Source organism: Dendrobates tinctorius, unplaced genomic scaffold (genome assembly GCF_039654945.1).
Source record: "Dendrobates tinctorius isolate UK_male_01 unplaced genomic scaffold, ASM3965494v1 ptg000167l, whole genome shotgun sequence".
Lineage (NCBI taxonomy): Eukaryota > Metazoa > Chordata > Amphibia > Anura > Dendrobatidae > Dendrobates > Dendrobates tinctorius.
The window spans coordinates 708935-730675 of NW_027361834.1; the positions used below are offsets into that span (position 1 = coordinate 708935).

The 21741-nt window shown below is 43.3% G+C and overlaps 1 protein-coding gene across 5 annotated transcripts in view; it reads left to right on the plus strand.

Annotated features, from left to right (window-relative positions):
- The window catches only part of CHN2 (chimerin 2), a 438164-nt gene that overhangs the window by 399448 nt on the left and 16975 nt on the right, over positions 1-21741 (plus strand). For all 5 annotated transcript variants that reach the window (XM_073550704.1, XM_073550703.1, XM_073550706.1 and 2 more), the window contains 2 exons: positions 9113-9286; positions 18263-18340. In XM_073550704.1, the coding sequence (XP_073406805.1) occupies positions 9113-9286; positions 18263-18340 (252 nt within the window). The remainder of the gene's footprint in view (positions 1-9112; positions 9287-18262; positions 18341-21741) is intronic.

A 21741-nucleotide genomic window follows, 5' to 3' on the forward strand; every position in this document is an offset into this window, starting at 1 on the left:
GCAGTGTAATGTGAGAATGCTGCCCTATGCTGCTGCCTACTAGTGTAATCCATCTTTATGGAAGTCATGACACTGGAGAGGTCGATTTCTCCTACCCAATCCCCCGTACCCCCCCTCCCCGGCCCTCTCTTTTACCTTAAAAAAGGACAAGCGACAACCATTTTCTTTTGGGTAGTAATGGCCACAGCAGCCTATTTATTGATATTCATTGATAATCAAAGACACTTGGTGAGGTCCTCGAAATTATGCTTGTCTGGTGTTTTTTTCCCAAATGGCACTTCCCTTTTCCCCAGCCTTACTCCTAGCCGCGTTTTTCTCCGACTCAGAAGCACCATGCACCGAGGTTAGGGGTTGCCGTCTTTACCATGTGATCCTGACGTTCCATCGCCGGGTATCACCCACCAGCTTATGTTACTGTGATCCTGACGTTCCATCGCCAGATATCACCCAAATCTCAAGTTAACGTGAATCCGACGTTCCATCACCGGGTATCACCCAAATGTCCAGTTAATGTGAACCCGACGTTCCATCGCCAGGTATCACCCAAACTCAACAGACCACCACCACCTCAAATGAAGGGGATCCATGCATTTAACGAATCCCCAATAATAATTGTGCCAAACTTCGAGGACCCACCAACACCTCAAAACATTATTACCCAATGTAGCAAAGACCTTTCGCTCACAAAGAGCCATCCGACAGTACTCGGGAGAGGAAAAACCCCCTATATTTTATTTTTTTGTATTAGGTGGAAACCTCCGGGGAACCACGACTGAAGGATTGCCCTTCGCCAGGGCTTACCTGGTCAATGCGCTTAACTTCTCTTTTTCTTACATTGTTCAAAATTTTATTATTATTTTTTTATAAAAGAAAGCACAATTTACAAACATTCTTGAACAAAATAACGCTGCCGATGATCGCCACTGTGACCCGAAGTTTTCTCCTTCCCTATCTTGCTGTCCACTCGTCCGGAGGTCAAAGAGGGCTTCGTTAACCCCAGTCAGTCCTTTCATCTGCCTAACCCCGCCTCTACTACCTATGTCATATCCCCTTTCCCTCTTGACCCCCACCCTTAGGCTCATTGTACACAACCTCCCCCCTCCCCCTCCTCAGCTGTACCTGTGTCGTCCCACCCTCCCATTGTCATATCAGCCTCCCCTTATCACTTTGTTCCCATGTCCAGCTGATACTTGACACTGGAGAGGTCGATTTCTCCTACCCAATCCCCCGTACCCCCCCTCCCCGGCCCTCTCTTTTACCTTAAATAAGGACAAGCGACAACCATTTTCTTTTGGATAATAATGGCCACAGCGGCCTATTTATTGATATTCATTGATAATCAAAGACACTTGGTGAGGTCCTCGACGTTATGCCGGTCTGGTGGCTTTTTCCCAAATGGCACTGCCCCTTTTCCGCAGCCTTACTCCTAGCCGCGTTTTTCTCCGACTCAGAAGCACCATGCACTGAGGTTAGGGGTTGCCATCTTTACCATGTGATCCCGACGTTCCATCGCCTGGTATCACCCACCAGCTTATGTTACTGTGATCCTGACGTTCCATCGCCAGATATCACCCAAATCTCAAGTTAACGTGAATCCGACGTTCCATCGCCGGGTATCACCCAAATGTCCAGTTAATGTGAACCCGAAGTTCCATCGCCAGGTATCACCCAAACTCACCAGACCACCACCACCTCAAATGAAGGGGATCCATGCATTTAACGAATCCCCAATAATAATTTTAGCCATCTTCGAGGACCCACCAACGCCACAACGAGAGCACCTTGACCCCCTCAAGTGCTCTAGACCCCATCCTTCGGCAATGCTGTGGCCTTTTCTTTGCCTTCTTGCAATCCCAACGTCCACAAGTCGGTCCCCACTGCGTTCAACTGCACTCCGTCAGCTAACCAAAATTTTTCGTCCGTATTGTCAAAACTTGCATGGTGTACCGCTAACCCCCTCATTCTGCACCACAAATTTGGATACTACTTTGTTGATTTTTATTCATGCCTTGTTAATCCTTGTGACGGATCAGGCTTCCCTCCAAAATTTTCTGGGTATCATGTCAGACCATACTGTTTTGAATTTGGGAAAGCCCCCATATCTGTTTCAAGTCTGTTTTGATGTTCCTAACCAGTGCCTTCCCGGAGCGGACCACGAGGTCATTACCCCCTACATGCAGGACTAAGATATCTGGCGCTCCATGGCGCCTTACCGTCCATTGGAATTCGTGGATCACCCAACTCCACACCAAACCCCTTAACCCCAACCACCTAATTAAGGCCACGTTCCTTTTGAAACCTAGCTGTCTCCCGTCAGTCCTTATGTCGGCTCATATTGCTCCCCAGTGAACATAAGAGTGACCTAAAATTAAGATTAGAAGTGGGTCTCGGCCTGTAATGAAACAAACATGAGTTAATCCTTTTGGTTACTGGAGGAGTTGGCCTCCTCGTACTTGTGTGGCCGTACGTAAGACCGGTACCGTTGTGATTCCCACCGGCCAATTCTCCTTAGTACCTCTGTGCTCGGACCTCCTACAGCTGCCTCCGTGGCCGCTCCAATGCGGAAGGAATGACCTCCATAGCTGTGGGGATTCCTGCCCGCCGCTTCCAGGCACTTTCGAAATACCTTGATAAACTGGTATTTTGATAGGAATGACCCGTCCTCGTGACATAACAAGGGTCCACCCTGTATGGGCCTACTAGCCATAAATACCACAAAGCATTGCCACGGGCACATAATAGAATCTTTTACCCTTCCCAACCGAACCTTCTTACCCTTGCCCCACTGATCTGTCTTTAACTTTCTGATCCAGAATTCTACCTCATTCTGGTTGGCCGTGATGTCTTAAGCTAAGATGTCCCCACTATTTCTCCTTCCCGGCGCCACCAATTCTCCTAATCTCATTGCCCCGAAAAAGGCTAACGAGAACGCCAGCCTAAACAAATCTGCCTCAAATCGCGACCTGCAGGCTCCTTGTAACTGCTTCCCCAGTATTTCCAGTAGCCCGAATGACACCGGCCTCCTGCTGTCTAACTGAATCTTTCCCTTACGATAACCTCTGAGCGCCTGCCTTACTAAGAAATTCTTTGTCACGTCGGTTCTGTTTCGAAGTTTAAAACCAAAGCTAACCCGGAAATTAACTGATTTATCTTAGCTATAGACCACTTACCATCTGCCATTCTCCTAATCCCCATCAATAACACGCCAACCTGCTCCTCGTCGGCTAACCGTTCGCTCCCTTCTCCTAACCATTCCTCCTAAAGCAGCCATGCCCGCTGATAAGCTGCCCAAGTGCTGCTAGATAATGATGATCTGATTAATGGCTCGGCAGCCCTTATACCACATTCCAGAGCCCGGGAGGGCATGGTAAGCCCTCTTCTTCCGCTTCCAGGGCCAACGCCCGGAACCACTCCCACTGGAAACGAGAAAGTGCATCAGCTATTGAGTTACATTCACCTGGGACATGTGACGCGGTGAAATGAGCTTTGATAGACAAACATGCCAACACCAACTAACGCAATACCCTGATTACTGGGGGGAAGAAGCGGTAATATTATTTATTGCCATCACCACGCCCATGTTATCACATTGGAAGCAAATCTTTCTGTTTCTTAGCTTCTTTTTCCACAATGACACTGCCACCAAGATGGGGAAAATCTCCAGTAGCGCTATGTTTTTAACTAAACCCAACCGTACCCACTCTTCTGGCCACCTTGCCGCACACCATTGGCCCTGGAAATAGGCCCCAAAACCTGAGCTCCCCGCTGCATCCGTATACAGATCAATGCCTGAATTTCTGCACAAATTATCCATCATCAGAGATCGCCCGTTATATTTGCTCAAAAATGTGCTCCGAACTTCCAAATCTGCTTTGTTTTCGGCTGACAAGCGCACATAGTGATGAGGGGATCTCACACCCGCCGTTGCCCTGGCTAATCTTCTTGAGAAGACTCTACCCATGGGCATAACCCGACATGCAAAATTTAAACTGCCCAGCAAAGACTGCACTTCCCGTAATCTCAATTTTTTGAGTTTCAACGTTCTATCTACTTCATCCTTTAGCGCCCACACCTTATCTTCAGGCTACCGACATTCCCATTTTACCATATCTATGACTATGCCCAGGAAGGAAATACATGACGTAGGGTGGACTGTTTTTTCGGGGACCAAGGGGACCCCGAACTCCTTAGCTACCCACTCTAGGCTCCCCAAAATAGTATCACACACCTGGGAGTTAGGCGGTCCTACACACCAGAAATCATCTAGTAATGGATCAATGACTCCAAATCCAAAATGTCCTTTACTACCCACTCCAGAAACATGCTAAAATTCTCGAACAATGAACATGACAACGAGCAGCCCATTGGTAAACACCTGTCGACAAAGTATTCCTCTTCCCAAAAACAACCGAGCAATCGCTGACTACTAGGATGTACTGGCAGCAGCCGAAAGGCTGATTCCACGTCCGTTTTTGCCAGTAAGGCCCCTCTTCGGTATTTCCTAACCCACCGCAAAGCCTCATCGAAGGATGCGTAAACCACGGAGCATAATTCTGGGTCGATGCCATCATTAACGGACTTTCCCCGTGGGTAGGAAAGGTGGTGGATCATGCGAAACTTATTCGGTTCCTTTTTTGGTATTATCCCCAAAGGTGAGACAATTAGATCTTGAACTGGTGGGGACTTAAATGGACCCACCATTCGGCCTAGCAGCACTTCTTTTTTTAATTTATCTCTCACAACTTCCGAGTGCTGATAGGCCGAACGAAGATTTTTTAAACTTTTTTGTATTTCAAATGTCGGGGAAGGAATAATGAAACCGTCTCTGAAGCCTCGGGTTAGTAGGTCTGCTTTTGCTCTCTCGGGATATCTATTTAGATACGGGAGCATCGCGTGTAGCTTGATTGGCGTTTGACCCCTGACCATAACCCTGTCCTCCTGTCTTTCCGCTGTTCTTGCTAAATCATTTGGCTGCACCGTGATTGGACCCGTTACATGTTGCACACGCATGCTTGAATCTACAGCCGGGTCCAAACTTGCATTGACTGTCATTAAATTGCCAACACAAACCCGTTTTTTGCGTTCCTCCTCGGGCCTGAAAACTACCTGCCGACTGGCTTCGTGACCCATACCTAGCATGGCCGGAATTACCGGCCCACCCCTGAAAGGGGTTTACATGTCTATGATTATGTGCCATAAACTTCAACCAGAGGCTAATATCCTTCTGATCCCATGTAATTGAAGGACGAATGGCCTTATGCTGGCGAAATTGCTCATCATAACGTAACCACGCATGCCCACCATATGTCCTGTAGGCCTCCCCAATGGAGTCCATATGGCAAAAGAGTTGCGAGTAATTTTCAGGCGGTTTCTCCCCTACAACACTCGCCAGAATAGCGAAGGCCTGTAACCAATTCGTAAATGTTTGCGGTATCACCTGCCCTCGCCGGCCTTCCTCTTCATCCTTTTTGTGTCCCCCCTTTTCCAAATCTCTCGAAACTCAACTTATCCGAAGGCAAAAGTGAGAAAATATCCATGTACTCATCTTTCCAAATTTTGTCCTTAACTTCTTTTTTAAGATGAGCGCCTAAGGGCCCAGAGAAACAAATACAAACTTCCCCTCGTGCCCTGTCGTCCGATCGACTATTCTCCTCCTCCCCTAACGGCAGTGTTTCGGACTGCCCTATGGCGCTTTCGCTCACACTAGCGCCCCCCCTCTGTGGAGTCTACGGACTAGTCCATGCCGATAGGTGTGCTGGCCCGGACCCTTCTAAGCGGTCTAGCCTATTTTGTAAGCTTGTCAGCAACGCAATCAATTCGTTGCTGGGTGAACTGGGGGTCAATGTATTGGGGATTCCGTATTCCCTAAGTGTCCCCTGCGAACCCCCACCCCTATATGATGGGCCCGCTACTAAGGACGGACAAAACACAGAATCATAATTACCAGGCTGCCAGGGCGTTCATGTCCCTCCGGCCGTCCCGGGTAAGGAATCCTCCGCGTTGTCCTCCTCCTCGGTCCTGGTCGGGCTGCCACGCAGGTTCCATGAAGCTTGCTTTGGAGGCCCTTAACGGCCGCATGTCCCCAGGATGACGACTTAGCCGCCCGGTGTCTTCGCCTCTCCTCCCAGGATGTTGCTCTGGTGATGTGTTGGTGTCCCTAATCTGCCGCGGCCTGCTCCTCCTAAGATCCCCAAGGCTCTGCTGGTCCCCGTGGGGACTTCTAGCCCGGCGCTGTGATTGCACAGGCATGTCTAGTGACAGCCTTTCGGGGGGCTTAATGTTGCAGGTGGGTCTAAGGTGTCTCCCATTCCCCTCCGGCATAACAATGGCCAGCTGCCCACTAGGACTATTCTAACCGGGCACCTCCCTGGACGGCATATCTCCCGGGGTCCATTCTGAAGGACCCCGGAAACAAGATGGTGGTGCCCGTGTCCAGTGCTCGGCGTGACTTCCGCCCAGCACTGTGGGGGAGCCGTCGTGTTGTATGTCTGCGGTGGGGGCCCGCAGCCGCCATGCTGACGGCCCCTATTAGCGGTGCTATGGCCGCTCTGTACCGCGAGGGGGCAACTGCTTTGCGAGCCTCCACCAGCAGAGGTGAGGGACCGGGTCTGTCTTTCTAGCGCGGGTGGGTTGCTGCTCTCCCCGCCCAATACTTATGGGGGGTCGCTGCAATGAGGGGCCTGCTCTGAGGGGGGGACCGCTGTGCTGCGCTCCTTGTCCCTGCCTGGGAGTCTGTGAACCCCCCGCTGCAGGGCTAGCCCCCAGTGGTCCCCGCTGAACGGATGCCCCGCAACTGCTGCGCCCTACCACCACACGCCTCCTCTGGGATGCGGCTCCCAACCTCCCAGAGGTCGAATGCCGGGACCTGATGGGACCCCCGCTGCTGCCTATGATCCTATTTATAGAGTCCTCCAGCCAGCATGCATGCTGGCTGCCTGCTGAAGCTTCCCTAACAGTTCCTGTATACCGGTGAGTTCTACAGGCGGCTTCTGGGTGGGAGAGGCTGATGAGGTCTTGCTGTCCAGTCGTCCGGAGGTCAAAGAGGGCTTCGTTAACCCCGGTCAGTCCTTTCGTCTGCCTAACCCCACCTCTACTACCTATGTCATATCCCCTTTCTTTCTTGACCCCCACCCTTAGGCTCATTGTACACAACCTCCCGCCCTCAGCTGTACCTGTGTCGTCCCGCCCTCCCATTGTCATGTCAGCCTCCCCTTATCACTTTGTTCCCGTGTCCAGCTGATACTAGATTCTCCAGTGGGATCCATTGTCTCAAAATGTGAATGTGAAGCCCCAAATCATTGCTTGTTACTTGTGTGTCTGTGTGTATATATATATATGTATATATATATATATATATATATATATATATATATATACGGTATATATATATATATATATATATATATATATATATATTCACAATTACATTTCCTTCAATGTGGTAATTAGGGACAGTAGGCTCTGGAATGTATGGTATTCAATTGAATTATTAAAAAAAAGTTTAATGTTAATCTACAGGGAGAGATTTTGTTATTTATCAAAGCTAATGACCATTTACCAAAAGCCTATTATGATTAAAGCACAATTATGCATTATTATCCTGCACCGTAGCTGTCATAAAACCTGGTACAGCAACTCTATTTACCAAGATGTTGTTAAGACTTCTACCTCGATCCACCCTGGTTACTGTTAATAGAAATATACAGTTACATGCAGTACTGAGACCATGTGTGTATATATATATATATATATATATATATATATATACTGCTCAAAGAAATAAAGGGAACACCAACAGCCTGTTGCTAATGGAAGCGTTCCCTTTATTTTTTTGAGCAGTATATATATATATATATATATATATATATATACACATGGTCTCAGTACTGCATGTAACTGTATATTTCTATTAACAGTAACCAGGGTGGATAGAGGTAGTAAGTCTTAACAACATCTTGGTAAATAGAATTGCTGTAGCAGGTTTTATGACAGCTACGGTGCAGGATAATAATGCATAATTGTGCTTTAATCATAATAGGCTTTTGGTAAATGGTCATTACTAGTTTTTATAAATAACAAAATCTCTTCCTGTCTATTGACATTAAACTTTTTATAATATGTATAAGATGTGATTGTGAATAAAATCCATCAGATTCCATCTACTGGCTGATCATAAAATGTAGCAAAATTAAAAGGAAGGAAGCATAATTTCTTTTTGATGTGTGCAAAGGATAGAAGGTTTATTCTAGGCCTAAAATTTTACCGACTGACTTGCTGCGATAGTGGCATCCTAGTGTAGGACCACGCTCCAATTCAGTGAGCTCACTAAAACGACTGCGAGTAAAGACAGACCTCATGGCGAGGGGCTGGATGTTGTCACTTGTGGAGATGAGACTGAGATACCTGAATTGAATGATTAAAGGGAACCTGTCATCTGATTCATGCTGCCCAAACCACAAACATGAGATACATATGCCTCAGCCTTGGCTCAGCGCCACTAAATGTGAGTTGTGACTCTTGATTAGTCAGCCACCACTGACACTGACATGGCATCCCTCAAATGTCTGGACACCACTTGTAAGATATGAATAAGGATTGAGGCCATATCATTCTTGTGTTTTTTTAATATTAATAATGTCATAATAATGTCACGAAAAGCTACTTTGAGACATTGCGGTTGAAGTGAGGGAGTTCCAGAGAGAAACAGTTCTGCCCATCCAGCCGCATCCAAGGCTGTGGAGTGGGAGCCGTGGAGTGGGAGCCGTGGAGTGGGAGCCGTGGAGTGGGAGTCGTGGAGTGGGAGTCGGTGTCCATTTTGGTGTAGTTGGACTCAGAAGTCAGGGAAATTGAGGACTCGGAGTCGGTGGTTTGGCTTACCAACTCCATAACCCTGGCCGCAACCATGGACATGATGGACGTACAGACTTTACCACAATATCTTTTTAATCTTTCTTCACCCCACATATGTGTTCATGATATCTCAAGCCATTTTTATATTAATATTACATCTCAATTCTGCATCCATATTTCCTGAAGGTGCTTATATATTCGTCTAGTAATGACGTTCCTAGTATGTGATTATTCAGCTAACGGCTTTGTCTCTGATTTGCAGACTGTGGGTTGAATGTACATAAACAGTGTTCCAAGCACGTTCCCAGCGACTGCCAGCCGGATCTCAAGCGCATCAAGAAAGTGTACAGCTGCGACCTTACCACATTGGTGAAAGCACACAATACTCCGAGGCCAATGGTGGTGGAGATGTGCATTCAAGAGATTGAAAGCCGAGGTTTGTAAAATAATTCTGTTTATTTTACTTTAAAAATGTAATGCAAACAGAATTACAACAGTTTCTTCTAGTTAATATCTATTGCAATGTCTGTAGATCTGTAACGGTAGTACCATCAAGTCTTTGGAGAATATATCTCTCAGATGCTGGCGAGTGCCTTTCCTCTTGCTTCAAGATATCCTGAACACAGTAGCAAGTGATGAGGAGCTGTGAAAAAAACCCCTCTATTTTCTGTTACTCTGTAAGGAGATGTCTATGCTATCTGCCACCCCCTAGTGGTCGTGATTTGAATTGGAGCCTGAAAACAGTTTTGCAATTATGCTGCAAAAAAGTAATGATTTCATAAGAAAAGAAATTTAATGCTAATAATGATTTCTATGTGTGACAGGTTAATACCTATAATATAACGTCAAAAGCGGTGCTAGTCTCTCATACGTATGGCACACCTTCGTGTACAGTAGATTGTGACACTTTTCTGATGAACTTTATTTAATGAATGGGTTAAATAAAAATGATTTCAAATACATGCAAAACTGTCTCGTAATAAAGGGGTTTTCCTTGTATAATTATTTTATGCTGATGTACTTCCTCTTGGAAGCAGAGATGTTATTCAGTATCCCCTGTTTCTATGGTGCGTCTCTGCTGGTGGTCCGTAATAGGGTAACAGCTCAATTTATTATTTGCACCTAAGAGATCAGCATAAAATAATTAAACATGGAAAACCCCTTTCAGTCTCCTTAATGGTGCTAAAAGGTTTGCACATTAAAAATCCATAATCAGCATGTTTGATGTTCTAATAAAGCATATTGACTGGTCACTTTACTAAATACATGTAACCAATAATTTTTTTTAAAAGTAGTTCAAAATGCATAAAAATAATAAAAGAAGTCACATTCCCCTTAACCATTGCAGCCGCCCCCGCTGTTCTTTCTGTTGCAATGATAATGTCTTGATATAGACATGACTCCTGCAGCCAATCACTGACCACTGCTGCCAGGGCTGCCATTAGGAATTTCAGGGCCCTATCCAAGCAAAATTTTTGAGGCCCCTTTTAACTCTGCCTCCGCCCAGGCTCCACACAAGCCCTGCCTCCACCCCTCAAACCTTCCACAGTCCCACCGCCCTCTCTTGGCAAAACTCCACTTCTGCACCACGTCCTCACCAATCACATATTAATAGCTACCGTCACCAGATCACATACATAGCCAGCAACTTTTGTTTTGGCCAAAAGATTTTTTTAATCCGCCACCATGACATGGTAGACTCTTGTTGGCCGGGCTCTACTATACTTTAACTTACTAAACATTTGTTAAAATATCCAATACAATTTAGGTATATTTTTAATTTTCAATTTTTAAAATGACCAATAATATCACATACAAGGGACAAATACCGTCACACCGTGAAAAAGCTACATATTACCACCACAGTGACCGAATAAAACCACATACAAGGATCAAATACCCCCACACCATGACCAGATCACATATTACCACTAGAGATGACACATGTATGGAGAGCCTGTTTGTTGGGCTCTCCATGCATGTGTTGTGACTGTCACACAGCCGCAACACATGCAGCTGTGGCACCTAACAGCTGCTGATCAACCGGTGCGATCCAGGAAGCCGGATTCCCTCTGCAGCTTATGCCTCTTTCACACTTCAGTCTTTAAACGTCAGTTGCAAACCGTCAAAGTGTGAAAAAACTGATCTGTTTCCGCTTTGCAAAAAATGGATGCACCAGATCCGTTTTTTTTACGGATCCGCTGCAGCTGCAAGTGTATGAAAATTTAAAGGAACAGAATTCTGGAAAAGGAGAGAGAGAGAGACTGACTGACTCTTGTTAGGCCCTTTCCAGAATGGCTTTTAGGGTTAAATTGTATGCATGGGAAAATCTTCTGGGCATGCTCAGTTTAAAAAAGCGGTTCCGCCACTGAAAAAAAAGTTACTTTGTCTGTCTACTTAAGACGGCGGATGCTTAAATTCCAACGGCTTCGTCAAAAACGGATGCAACGGACGACCATCCGTCACAATTCGACGCTAATGTAAGCTATGGGAAAAAAATGAATTTCACCAAAAAAACGGATCCATTTTTTTCAAAAAAGGGTGGATTTCGACTGACGGCAAAAGACTGAAGTGTGAAAGAGGCCTTATTCAGCAAGCGCTATAGCTTGCCGAATAAGCCCTGACCCGATCAAATTCGCTCATCTCTACTGACCGGTGGTAACATGTAGGGTATAAATACCGCCACACCAGGACCAGACAACATATTACCACCACATGGAGACCAATAATACCACATACAAGGAACAAATACCACCACGTCATAAGCAGACTACATATTACCACCACAGTAACGGAATAATCGCACATACAAAGAACAAATACTGCCACACCATGACCGGACCACATATTACCACCACATAGCAACCAAATAATACTACAAACAAGGAACAAATACCGCCACGCCATGATCTAACCACATAGCGACAGAATAATAGCACATACAAGGAACAAATACCGCCACACCATGACCAGATCACATATTACCACCACATAGTGACCGAATAGTACAATACTGATCATTAATAAAAAAAAACATACTAATGCCATTATGCACAGGAGATCTGTACTTAGTATACTGTGTCCATGTATAGGTCATACAGTGATCACCGGTGGCATTATACACAGGAGCTCTGCATATAGTGTCAGTATACAGGTAATACCGTGATTACTAGTGACATTATACACAGGAGCTCTGTATATAGTATACAGTACATAGTGTAAGTGTACAGGTAACACACTGACTCACCGGTGAAGTCTGTAGTTAAAGTCCTTCATTTTCGCTTTTCTTCTTCATCCAGTTCAGACCGCCATCACTTCTTCCAGTCAGGTCTCGTCTCTGCAAAAAATAACACAGCTATCTAGAGCACATTCCCCAATTTTTCCCCAACCTCTATACTCTGCCAGATGAAGTAAAAAGCGACTGTGTCACCCTGTACAGTAACAGTACCTCTCCTCCCCCACACTGAAAACAGTATCCTCAAAAATAATATCCTTTAATTAGCCCCTACAGTAATAATATCCCACATTCTGGACCCCACATGTCCTCCTATTCTGGACCTCACATGTCCTCCCATTCTGGACCACGCGTGTCCACGCACTCTGCCTCATGTCCATCCATATTGTCCTCATAGTGATCCATAACAGTATAATGCATCCCATAGTCATATATAGCAGTATAATGCAGCTCCATAGCAGTATAATGCACCCCTTAGTCATATATATAGCAGTATAATGCAGCCCCATAGCGGTATACTAGAGAATGAGGAGAAAGAAGGAGTATTGCGGTTTAAAAAGAAGTATTTTTATTGATAATGCATAATAATAATAATAGAATATTAGTATAAAATATACATAAAAAAAATAGTAAGGTGCATAAGGATGAAAACATAGGACCACCGGTGCCAAACACCCATCAATAATCTGTATAAATAGGCAAGAACGCTTGTATAGTTAAGGTGCATATGACATCATAGTCTTAGGAATTCATATTGCTGAGGACAGCGCTTACCGATATAAGCGGAGGGTAGGTGGCAACAGGATGGATGCTGTGAACCCCAACCCATGTTTCGCTTTTTGATGGATTGCTTTCTCAAGGGGATGTGCAATAAAAACTGGAAAGGACCTTTTTATGTCTTGCTGGAAGACCCATGGTCACTGGGACTCGCTGACACTAATGCACCCTGAGCCTGCAGGACAGCTTGAGTTTCTGTGGAACTTGATTGGGGCTGTTTATCCACCATCCAGACTATCCTGCATTGTAACCTTTCAGCAATTTTTCTCTGCCGTCCACGTCCAGGGAGATTAGCTACAGTACCATGGGTTGTAATCTTCTTGATTATGTTGCACACCGAGGACAAAAGAACATCACGATCTTTGCAGATGGACTTGTAACCTTGAGATTGTTAATGTTTTTCAACAGTTTTGATTCTCAAGTTCTCAGACAGCTCTGTGTTCCTCTTTCTATTCTCCATGCTTAGTGGGGCACACACAGGCACACAATGCAAAGACTGCGTCAACTTCTTCCCTTTTCATCGGGTTTCAGATGAGTTTCATACTACCCACACCTGTTACTTGCTACAGGGAAGTTTGAATGAGCATCACATGCTTGAAACAAAGCTGTTTACCCACAATTTTAGAAAGGTGTCAACAATTTTGTCCAGCCCATTTTAGGGGTTTTGTATGAAATGAAGGTCAATTTTCCTCTTTTTCTCATTTTTTTGGGGCTGTTCCAATAAACACACACAGGAAATAAACATGTGTATAACAAAGCAGGTGTAATTGCAATGATTTTCTCTGAGAAAGACTTCATTTTCTAGAACAATTTCAAGAGTACCAACACTTTTGCCCATGACTGTATATGTATATGTTCCATCAGATGCCATATGAAGGAGGCATTTTTTCATGTAGGCATGATCTCCGTATGGAGATACAGAGGCTATAGTGCAGCACGCAGACCCTGTCCTGGATAGTCAGAGGTCCTCTGTGCACTGTTGAGCTTTGAGTCACGTGCATGAGCTCTAGACTCTGGATGTCCATAGTTCTTAAACATGAAACTAATCTTAGCCAGTATTGATAACTATAGCCATACGTTATCCAAATCCTTCTGTATACCTTATTCTGAAAAGACAGGTCCTTAGTTTCAGAGCTCCTGGCCTCTGGTGCTTTTACTTCTCCATTGAATCCTCTCTTACTTTGTGTCCAGAATGAGAAACTTAGTAAAATGAGATGATAATGCATTAAAAGAACATTACATGGCCTTTACGTATTTGTCACACATTTCAGGCTCGGACACATGGTAACTTTGCTAGTGATTTAGTGATCTCTATATGACTGCTGCCTGGAATCCTGTAGATCTGCTAACGTTATAAATCATGGTGACATTAATACTTGTGTCCAGTGAGCACTAGAACATGGTGTCTTTAAAGCCCGTGGCAAACAATTGCTTAATTATAGCTGGGAAAAGTAAACATATAGCATGAGTTACATCGAAACATGTGACTTTTCTCAATACTCCCTCTTTTCACAGACAAATCTGAGCCTTATACAATGTATCCCTTTTGCGGCATTGTATAACTGTGAAGATTACATTGTTGCTTTGTTTTCAGTCTTATACTTCAAACACCTCCATAATTCTATCGCAAGCAAGAGCGTGAATGATGGCAATGTCTCGAGAATATTGCATACTTAATAGTACTGGGCAGGTATAGTATAAACTGACTAAAGATATATATATTATATATATATGATATAGTCTAAATTCCGTATAGGTGCAGCCCATTCCACTGAAGTCTATAGAAACATAATGTTCTGTAGTAATCAATCCATTGATTTCAATGGGGAAAACAAAACCTGTCTATTGGTGAAATGTTGGTCACATAGCCGTGTTTTGCCTTGAAGTGGAGATCCTAAGCCCCTCATACACATTATATCAGGGTTTCCCAACTCCAGTCCTCAAGGCCCACCAACAGATCATGTTTTCAGGATTTCCTTAGTATTGCTCAAGTGATAATTGCTTCACCTGTGCAATACAAAGGAAATCCTGAAAACATGATCTGTTGGTGTGCCTTGAGGACTGGAGTTGGGAAACCCTGCATTATATGGCTGTTTACTGAACGGATGCTTCAGCCAGTTGTAAGGCCAACAACCATTGCAGCCGTGTCTCCCAAACAAACTAGCACTCATTTGGCCGAGCGCGCATGCGTTCCCTATAAGAAAGAAGTCAACAGACGTCTTTGCCGGAATCGTATCTTCGGGAGAACAAAGCGATCGCAAGTCCGAAATTGGACATTTCAATCGACATCGCCCAATCAGCTGTCCAGCTCCACTATACACATTAGAGTTTCGGCCAAACTCTTCACTATTAATGGCTGCAGCTGACATCAATCTAATGTGTATGGGAAGCTTTATCCCCAGACTTATTGGACATTTATGGCTATAGCTGTGCAATAACTATCTATGTAAATTTACTATGTCTTTAGTCCAGAAAATTCTTAATAAATAGCTGGTGGGTAACGTGTTGGCAAAGGTTCTGTGCACATTATGTCTCAGCCCTATGTTTGGCTAATGTATGTAGAAAATGTATACTATTATACTTATTTTTACCATCATGACCAATTTACAGCGTATTGCACGGGGATCTTCCTGACATACACCTCCGAAGAGAGGCTTGAAGCGGTGTGCAGAGAGCCTTAGTTTTTCCACTCCTTAGCAAGGAGATGCCCTTGGTATCTCTATCCAACCAGTGCTAGCTCAAAGTATTATTGTACCCTACTGGCACCAGAGATGTCATATCAGTGCTGAAGCTTGGAAATAACTGACATTGGCATGCTTTGAACTTATCACTAAGGAAAGAACCATGTTTTTTATATTGTTTCCATTCATATTGTAGTTGTGATATGTACAGTATTTGGTAATATGACAAGGTTTGGGCAGTTTCCTGTGATGGCACATCAGCCATATTGCTTGTGAAGTTATAGTATATAATGAAGTCACTATTGCTCAAGAAAACTGACATTAGGCTGGGTCTACAGACAGTGAATCCATAGGTAAAATGCACAATATTTCTGACCCCTGTGGACCCGGTCTTATAGTAGTCCTCAGGCTTGTACAATTAAAATCAGAAAGAAAATCAAACAAAGGAGTTGGCATAGAAATATAATCTGACTGTGAAATGCCTGACAGATCATCTCATGAACATCTGGTCTTCATTAGGTTGTGGGCTGCGCAGAAATCCCCTTGGTGCCCATGGTACTCCAGCCCTGCACAATTGTCTTGTGGTTCTTGGCATCACACCGACATTAAATCTACCAAAGAAGTGAAAGTTTAATATTTTCTAAATAGAGAGGGATTGGAAACAGAAAATAAAAGTATCACCATTACTGAGAATTAGTTGTGCCCTATATAAAAATAAATCTAGGCGACCTATGAGTTAGGAACTTACCTTGTGCCGCTGTCTACAGCAGAAATAATAAAAGTTTTTATTATTTATAATAAAATTATTATATTAGGGCTTATTTTCAAAAACAAAATGTCCACTTTTACATTTGCAAGACAGATCAGAACAGTTCAGTGTAAACCAAATGGCAGGTTGTGTAGTTGACTTCATTATGCACTTTTTTCTCAATCTCATAGTACAAAAAAGTCCAAAGTTGATCTGTAAAAATGGCCCAGAATACAACATGCAGTGGGTTATTCTCAGAATGTTGCCGGAGTTTAGCAATTCCAGATTTTGTAGGCTGACTCATCAATTGTGACTTTTTAAAAACACGTAAAGTTTGGCGCAACTTTACTCCAGTCCCCTTATGGTGTATTTTTGAGTATGCCATCTCCCAGTGATCCGGATATGAAAAACAGAGACATGTCCTACTCTGGTCCGTTTTGCGAATAGAACCTATTTAATTGAATTGGTTGGCCAAGCAGACAGACATCCCATGAAATATTCAACTTTAAAAAAAAAATGCTCCAACACGAGGATAAAAAAATAACTAATTGTTTGCTTACACAGAATGGACAGGTGTGTGAATGAGGCCTTGTGGTAAGGAAAACGAGGGGTAGTTTCCAGCATAACCAACTGGATAAAAACTGTAGGTTTATTGAATCAAGTTAAAAGTTCATAAAAGTCAAAAAATTCAGCACTTTATGCGTTTCTGGCGTACTAAGATGCCCTTAATTATAGGGCGTTCTGTCAACTCCAATCACCAGCAGATACGTCACCCACTTGTTTGTAATTACCGCAACCGATCAATCTATACTACCAACGTGAACAGCTTCAACCTTCCCTCTTTCCATTACCTCCTTCTGAGGCCTTATTGTAGTATATTCCAATTTCCTGTAATATGATTCTATACAAACTTTCCATTATATAATGAAATGATTATTTTTTTTAAAATAATTTTTATATTAGTAACTCACAATTAAAGGGGTTGTCTGGTCTATGAAAAATCGGAACGGTGTTCGCTTTTCTGTGCGGTTATGCGCTGACTAGTCTCACCTGGCTTCTCCCAATGGAAGAGAACTGAGATGAGTCATGTCGGCTCCTGACCTCAAGTAAGCAAATCCCATACATGCAGTGACTAGAACGCCCAACCACACAGGGAAAACAGGGGAATCGTGACATTGTGAACTGTTAAATCAAGACAGTATGCAGTGTGTACAGTCACATAAAGTGAGTGCAGACTTTGGTTCTGAGAGCGGATAACCCCTTTAGGATCTGTTTGCAGTCCTACACCTTGGTGACCACCACATCATCTCATGTAGACTAGGAACATTCCAGTTAAGTGAAAACAAGGAGATATCTTGAAAACTGTAAGTGAATAGCTGCGGAAGTGCCAGGTATTTCTCATTGTATAATGAATAACCTTTATCACCTGTAAGTCAATAGATCTATAATTACCATATTGTCGAAGATTTTGTGGCTCAAGGAAATAGTGGGAAAAAAACAAGTAGGGTGGAGCAATCAGACAATAGAATAGAAATATGTATGGGGCCTCACCATCATTTTCGTCATGTTGTTATAGTCATTATTTTTATGTTACCATTTGTTCTGCATCGCTTTGTATAAAAGGCTTAGGCCATTTTAAAATGTTCAGGACGTGCTCAGTATTTTACCTCAGTATCTGTAAGCCAAAACCAGGAGTGGGTGATAAATACAGAAGTGGTGACGTGCCTCTATTATACTTTTCCTCTGATTGTTCCACTCCTGGTTTTGGCTTACAAATACTGAGGTAAAATTCCTGAACAAATACTGATCATGTGAACGTGGTCTTAAGGTGAGGACATTGAAGCTAGGAAATATATAACCCCATGAAATTGGAGGCACACAGCTCTGCGCCGCTTACTCTGCACACACTTGTTCATTTCTTACTGTGAATCAATAGTTTCCTTACACATGATTTTTATATCTTATTTTCAGGCTTAAAGTCAGAAGGTCTGTACCGAGTCTCAGGGTTTACTGAACACATTGAAGACGTAAAAATGTCCTTTGATCGAGGTGAGTGGTCAGTTCGGTCACCTATTGTGTGCCAGTGTGGGCTGTGATATTGTAGAATGAGTCTACAATTCCTAGAGATGAGCACAATATAATCGAGATCATCAAGCTCAGCATTGCCATAGGCAGATATCTGTTTTGCCTAATTAATCTGTTGCCCTAAGATAGGAGGTAACAGAGTTTTGCCATGTGATAAATGTATGGTGTATCCACAGGATATGCCATAAGGCTGTGTGACCACCGTGAGCTTTTCATGAGTTTTTGACGCTGCATCAAAAATGCAGTGTCTTGCAGTTTCAGCAAAGTATATAGGATTCATGGGCATATTCTGCCTACTGTGCTTATTTTTTTACTCAGCGTAAACTGACCTGTGGTGCCTGTTTCCAATCCGTACCATGTCAATGTCTCTTGCGGGTACACTGAGTTTTCTGTGCATATTTTCCCCATAGATTTGTATTTGATGGCGGAAAATCCGCAGGGAATAAAAAATGCACATGTGCTGTAAAAGCGCATGAAAAATGCATGTAATATGTAATCTGCACAGGACTCGATCAATAAAATTTTGCCAAAACCAAATACCAGTAAGTATCAAAAGCAAAGCAGCTTTATTTAAAACACAACAGACTAAACAGAGACAAGAACCGCAGTGTCAAAATCGTGATTAAGACTTATGTAGAGCTGTCAGGGCTCTACGGTATTGCTGCAGAGACAAGCATACGATTTACATACATGAGGCCACATGCCAACTAGATGTGCTCGGCTGAGCTCAAAACAAGTGAATTGAGTGAGACTGAGCACGTCTAGTTGAAATATGGCTGGAGCTATACAAATTGCATACTTGTGGTCACATGACTACCCGATTGCAACAGTGGAGAATCCTGGCAACATGCAGTGCGCACTCTGTAAGAATTCAGGAGTCTGCAGAGACACAGAGTGACTGCGGACTTTCGCAACATGAGTGGACAACTCCTATAAGGATCAAACAGTTTAATTTAAAATACATGACCCTTTTATTCTTCTGGAATATCAGACGCTGCTAGAGGAGAGGAAGAAATAGCTGTAAGGGGTAATCAGGAGAAGAACCAGGCCTTCTTCATATACACTTTCTTTCAGCATATTGCTTGTTAATAGGCAGGTAAACATTTCACTTGTTTTTTTTTCTTCAAAGCTTTTTTACTTTGTAGCTTTCATAACAAGAAAAACACTAAACCATTGTGCGTAATCTGGAACAAAAAAATGACCATAAATATTCGGTAAAAACAAAATGCATTGTAAGGAATGAGTTTTATAATGCCCTATATTCTGTACATTACCGCTTGGTGGCAGACGTGTGTACTTTGTATTTGTAGATCCATTTACTGCAGGTAGTAACTGTGTTATACAGCCGACACCTGAGTGTAGATGCTGGGAGGTAACGGAGTTAACTACATTTGTGAAGCCATGTTCACACGTTCAGTATTTGGTCAGTTATTTTACCTCAGTATTTGCTAAGGTACTGTCACACTAAGCGATATCGCTAGCAATATCGCTATAACTAGTGACGTTATAGCGATATCGCTGTGTCTGATACTTACCTACGACCCGCTCCCCCGCTGGTTATCGCTGATCGCGCGAGAACGTCCTGGACCGCTTCTCGTCGTCGGCTTCCTGCGGCGCTTCCTGTGGAGAGACGAGCGTGGACGCGGGCGGGAGGACGCAGGATCGCCTAGTGTGACAGGTAAGTAGCGACCCCCGTCCCCAGCGATGTCGCTGGTGAGATCTGCCTGTGTGGCAGCTCACTAGCGACCACTTAGCGATGTACCAGCGATCCTGACCGCGTCATATCGCTGGTCGGGATCGCTGGTACATCGCTAAGTGTGACAGTACCTTAAGCCAAAACCAGGAGTGGGTGAAAAATACAGACGTGGCCACGTGTTTCTATTATACTTTTCCTCTGATTGTTCCACTCCTGGTTTTGGCTTACAAATACTGAGGTAAAATACTGACCAAATACTGATTGTGTGACCGTGGCCTTGCAGTGTAACACCTTAATAGCTGCTGTTAATTGTGGCAACAGCAATTAAGAGGTTGGAAATGGTGAGAAGCGTGCTTATTGGTACAACATGTCATGTCTGCCATATTTGTACATCTATCAAGCTCAGTAAGTGGCTGGGTTTCCTTGTCAGTTTTAAACAAACACTCGTACAATTCTATCGACCAAAAAATGCAGAGTTATGGCTCTTAGAATATGGTGACAAAAGAACTATTCTTTTTTGCCAGTTTCTTTATTTTTTGTCTAGCTAAGCATGGAAAAAAAGGAGATAACAGTACGGACCTGTGGGTCAAAGAAGTATCATGTCTTTTTTACCTCAAAGTCATTTTCAGAAAAGAAACACCAACTTCTCCCCCTCAAAAAAAAAAGGCTGCGGAATTCTTGCCTTTTACCTAGAAAAAAAAATCTGCAATTAAGGAAGGAAAAACACAAAGTGCTAAAACATCATGAAGCCACAAAAATTCCAATAAATGCTGCTAAGCTAAATAAAGAATAAAACACAATTTAATATTATAATTGTAATGGGAATGGAGGATTTCATTTCACCAACACAATGTGTATCGCTGGTCATTGGAGCTGAAAGTTTGGAAACTGTTCAGTAATGTAATCAATCCCGATAGTACAAGTACGATGTCGTCTTGAAATATTCATGTACACGTTTGCTGGGAAAATGGTTTTGGGTTTCACACAGTGTTCTGCCTTTTCATAAAATAAAGCCTAATCATATTACCAGCACAGTCATGATATAACATAGATGGAAGGAGACCTCCTCCGAGCTGCACATTCTTCTGATTTTCAGCTTTTGCAGGATCAATATCCATAATACTGGCCCATTTTAGTGTCTGTATTGCAGCCATGATTTTCCTGAACGGGCCAAACGTAATAACTCACATACATACACCCACATACACTTCCAAAGACAATTGGCCATATATAGGATTCCTTGACCCACAGTGTTTTTCAGTAGCATGTTTTATCTTCCTTTTTTTGCATTTTTTTGGTTACCGTACTTTTTTGGCATTATTCTTCTGCAAACACTCATTGGTTTCTTTCTCTCTTTAGAACAACGCATGTCTTCATATACGTTAGATTGATTTTTGGTGCACTTTGTGGCATTTTCACCTTTGATTCCATTAGGAGTCACATTAAGTGTAATAAAAATAAACGCACACAAAAATGCTTGAAAAAAATATGAAAATGCTGACTGTTTTACATAAAGTTTTCAGCCAAAAACAGTAACCCTAACAAATTGTTGGTACCCCTTGTTTAATGACAGAAAAACCCACAATGGTGACAGAAAAAAATTGAATCTGACAAAAGTAATAATAAATCAAAAATCTATGAAAATCAACAAATTAAAAGTCAGACATTG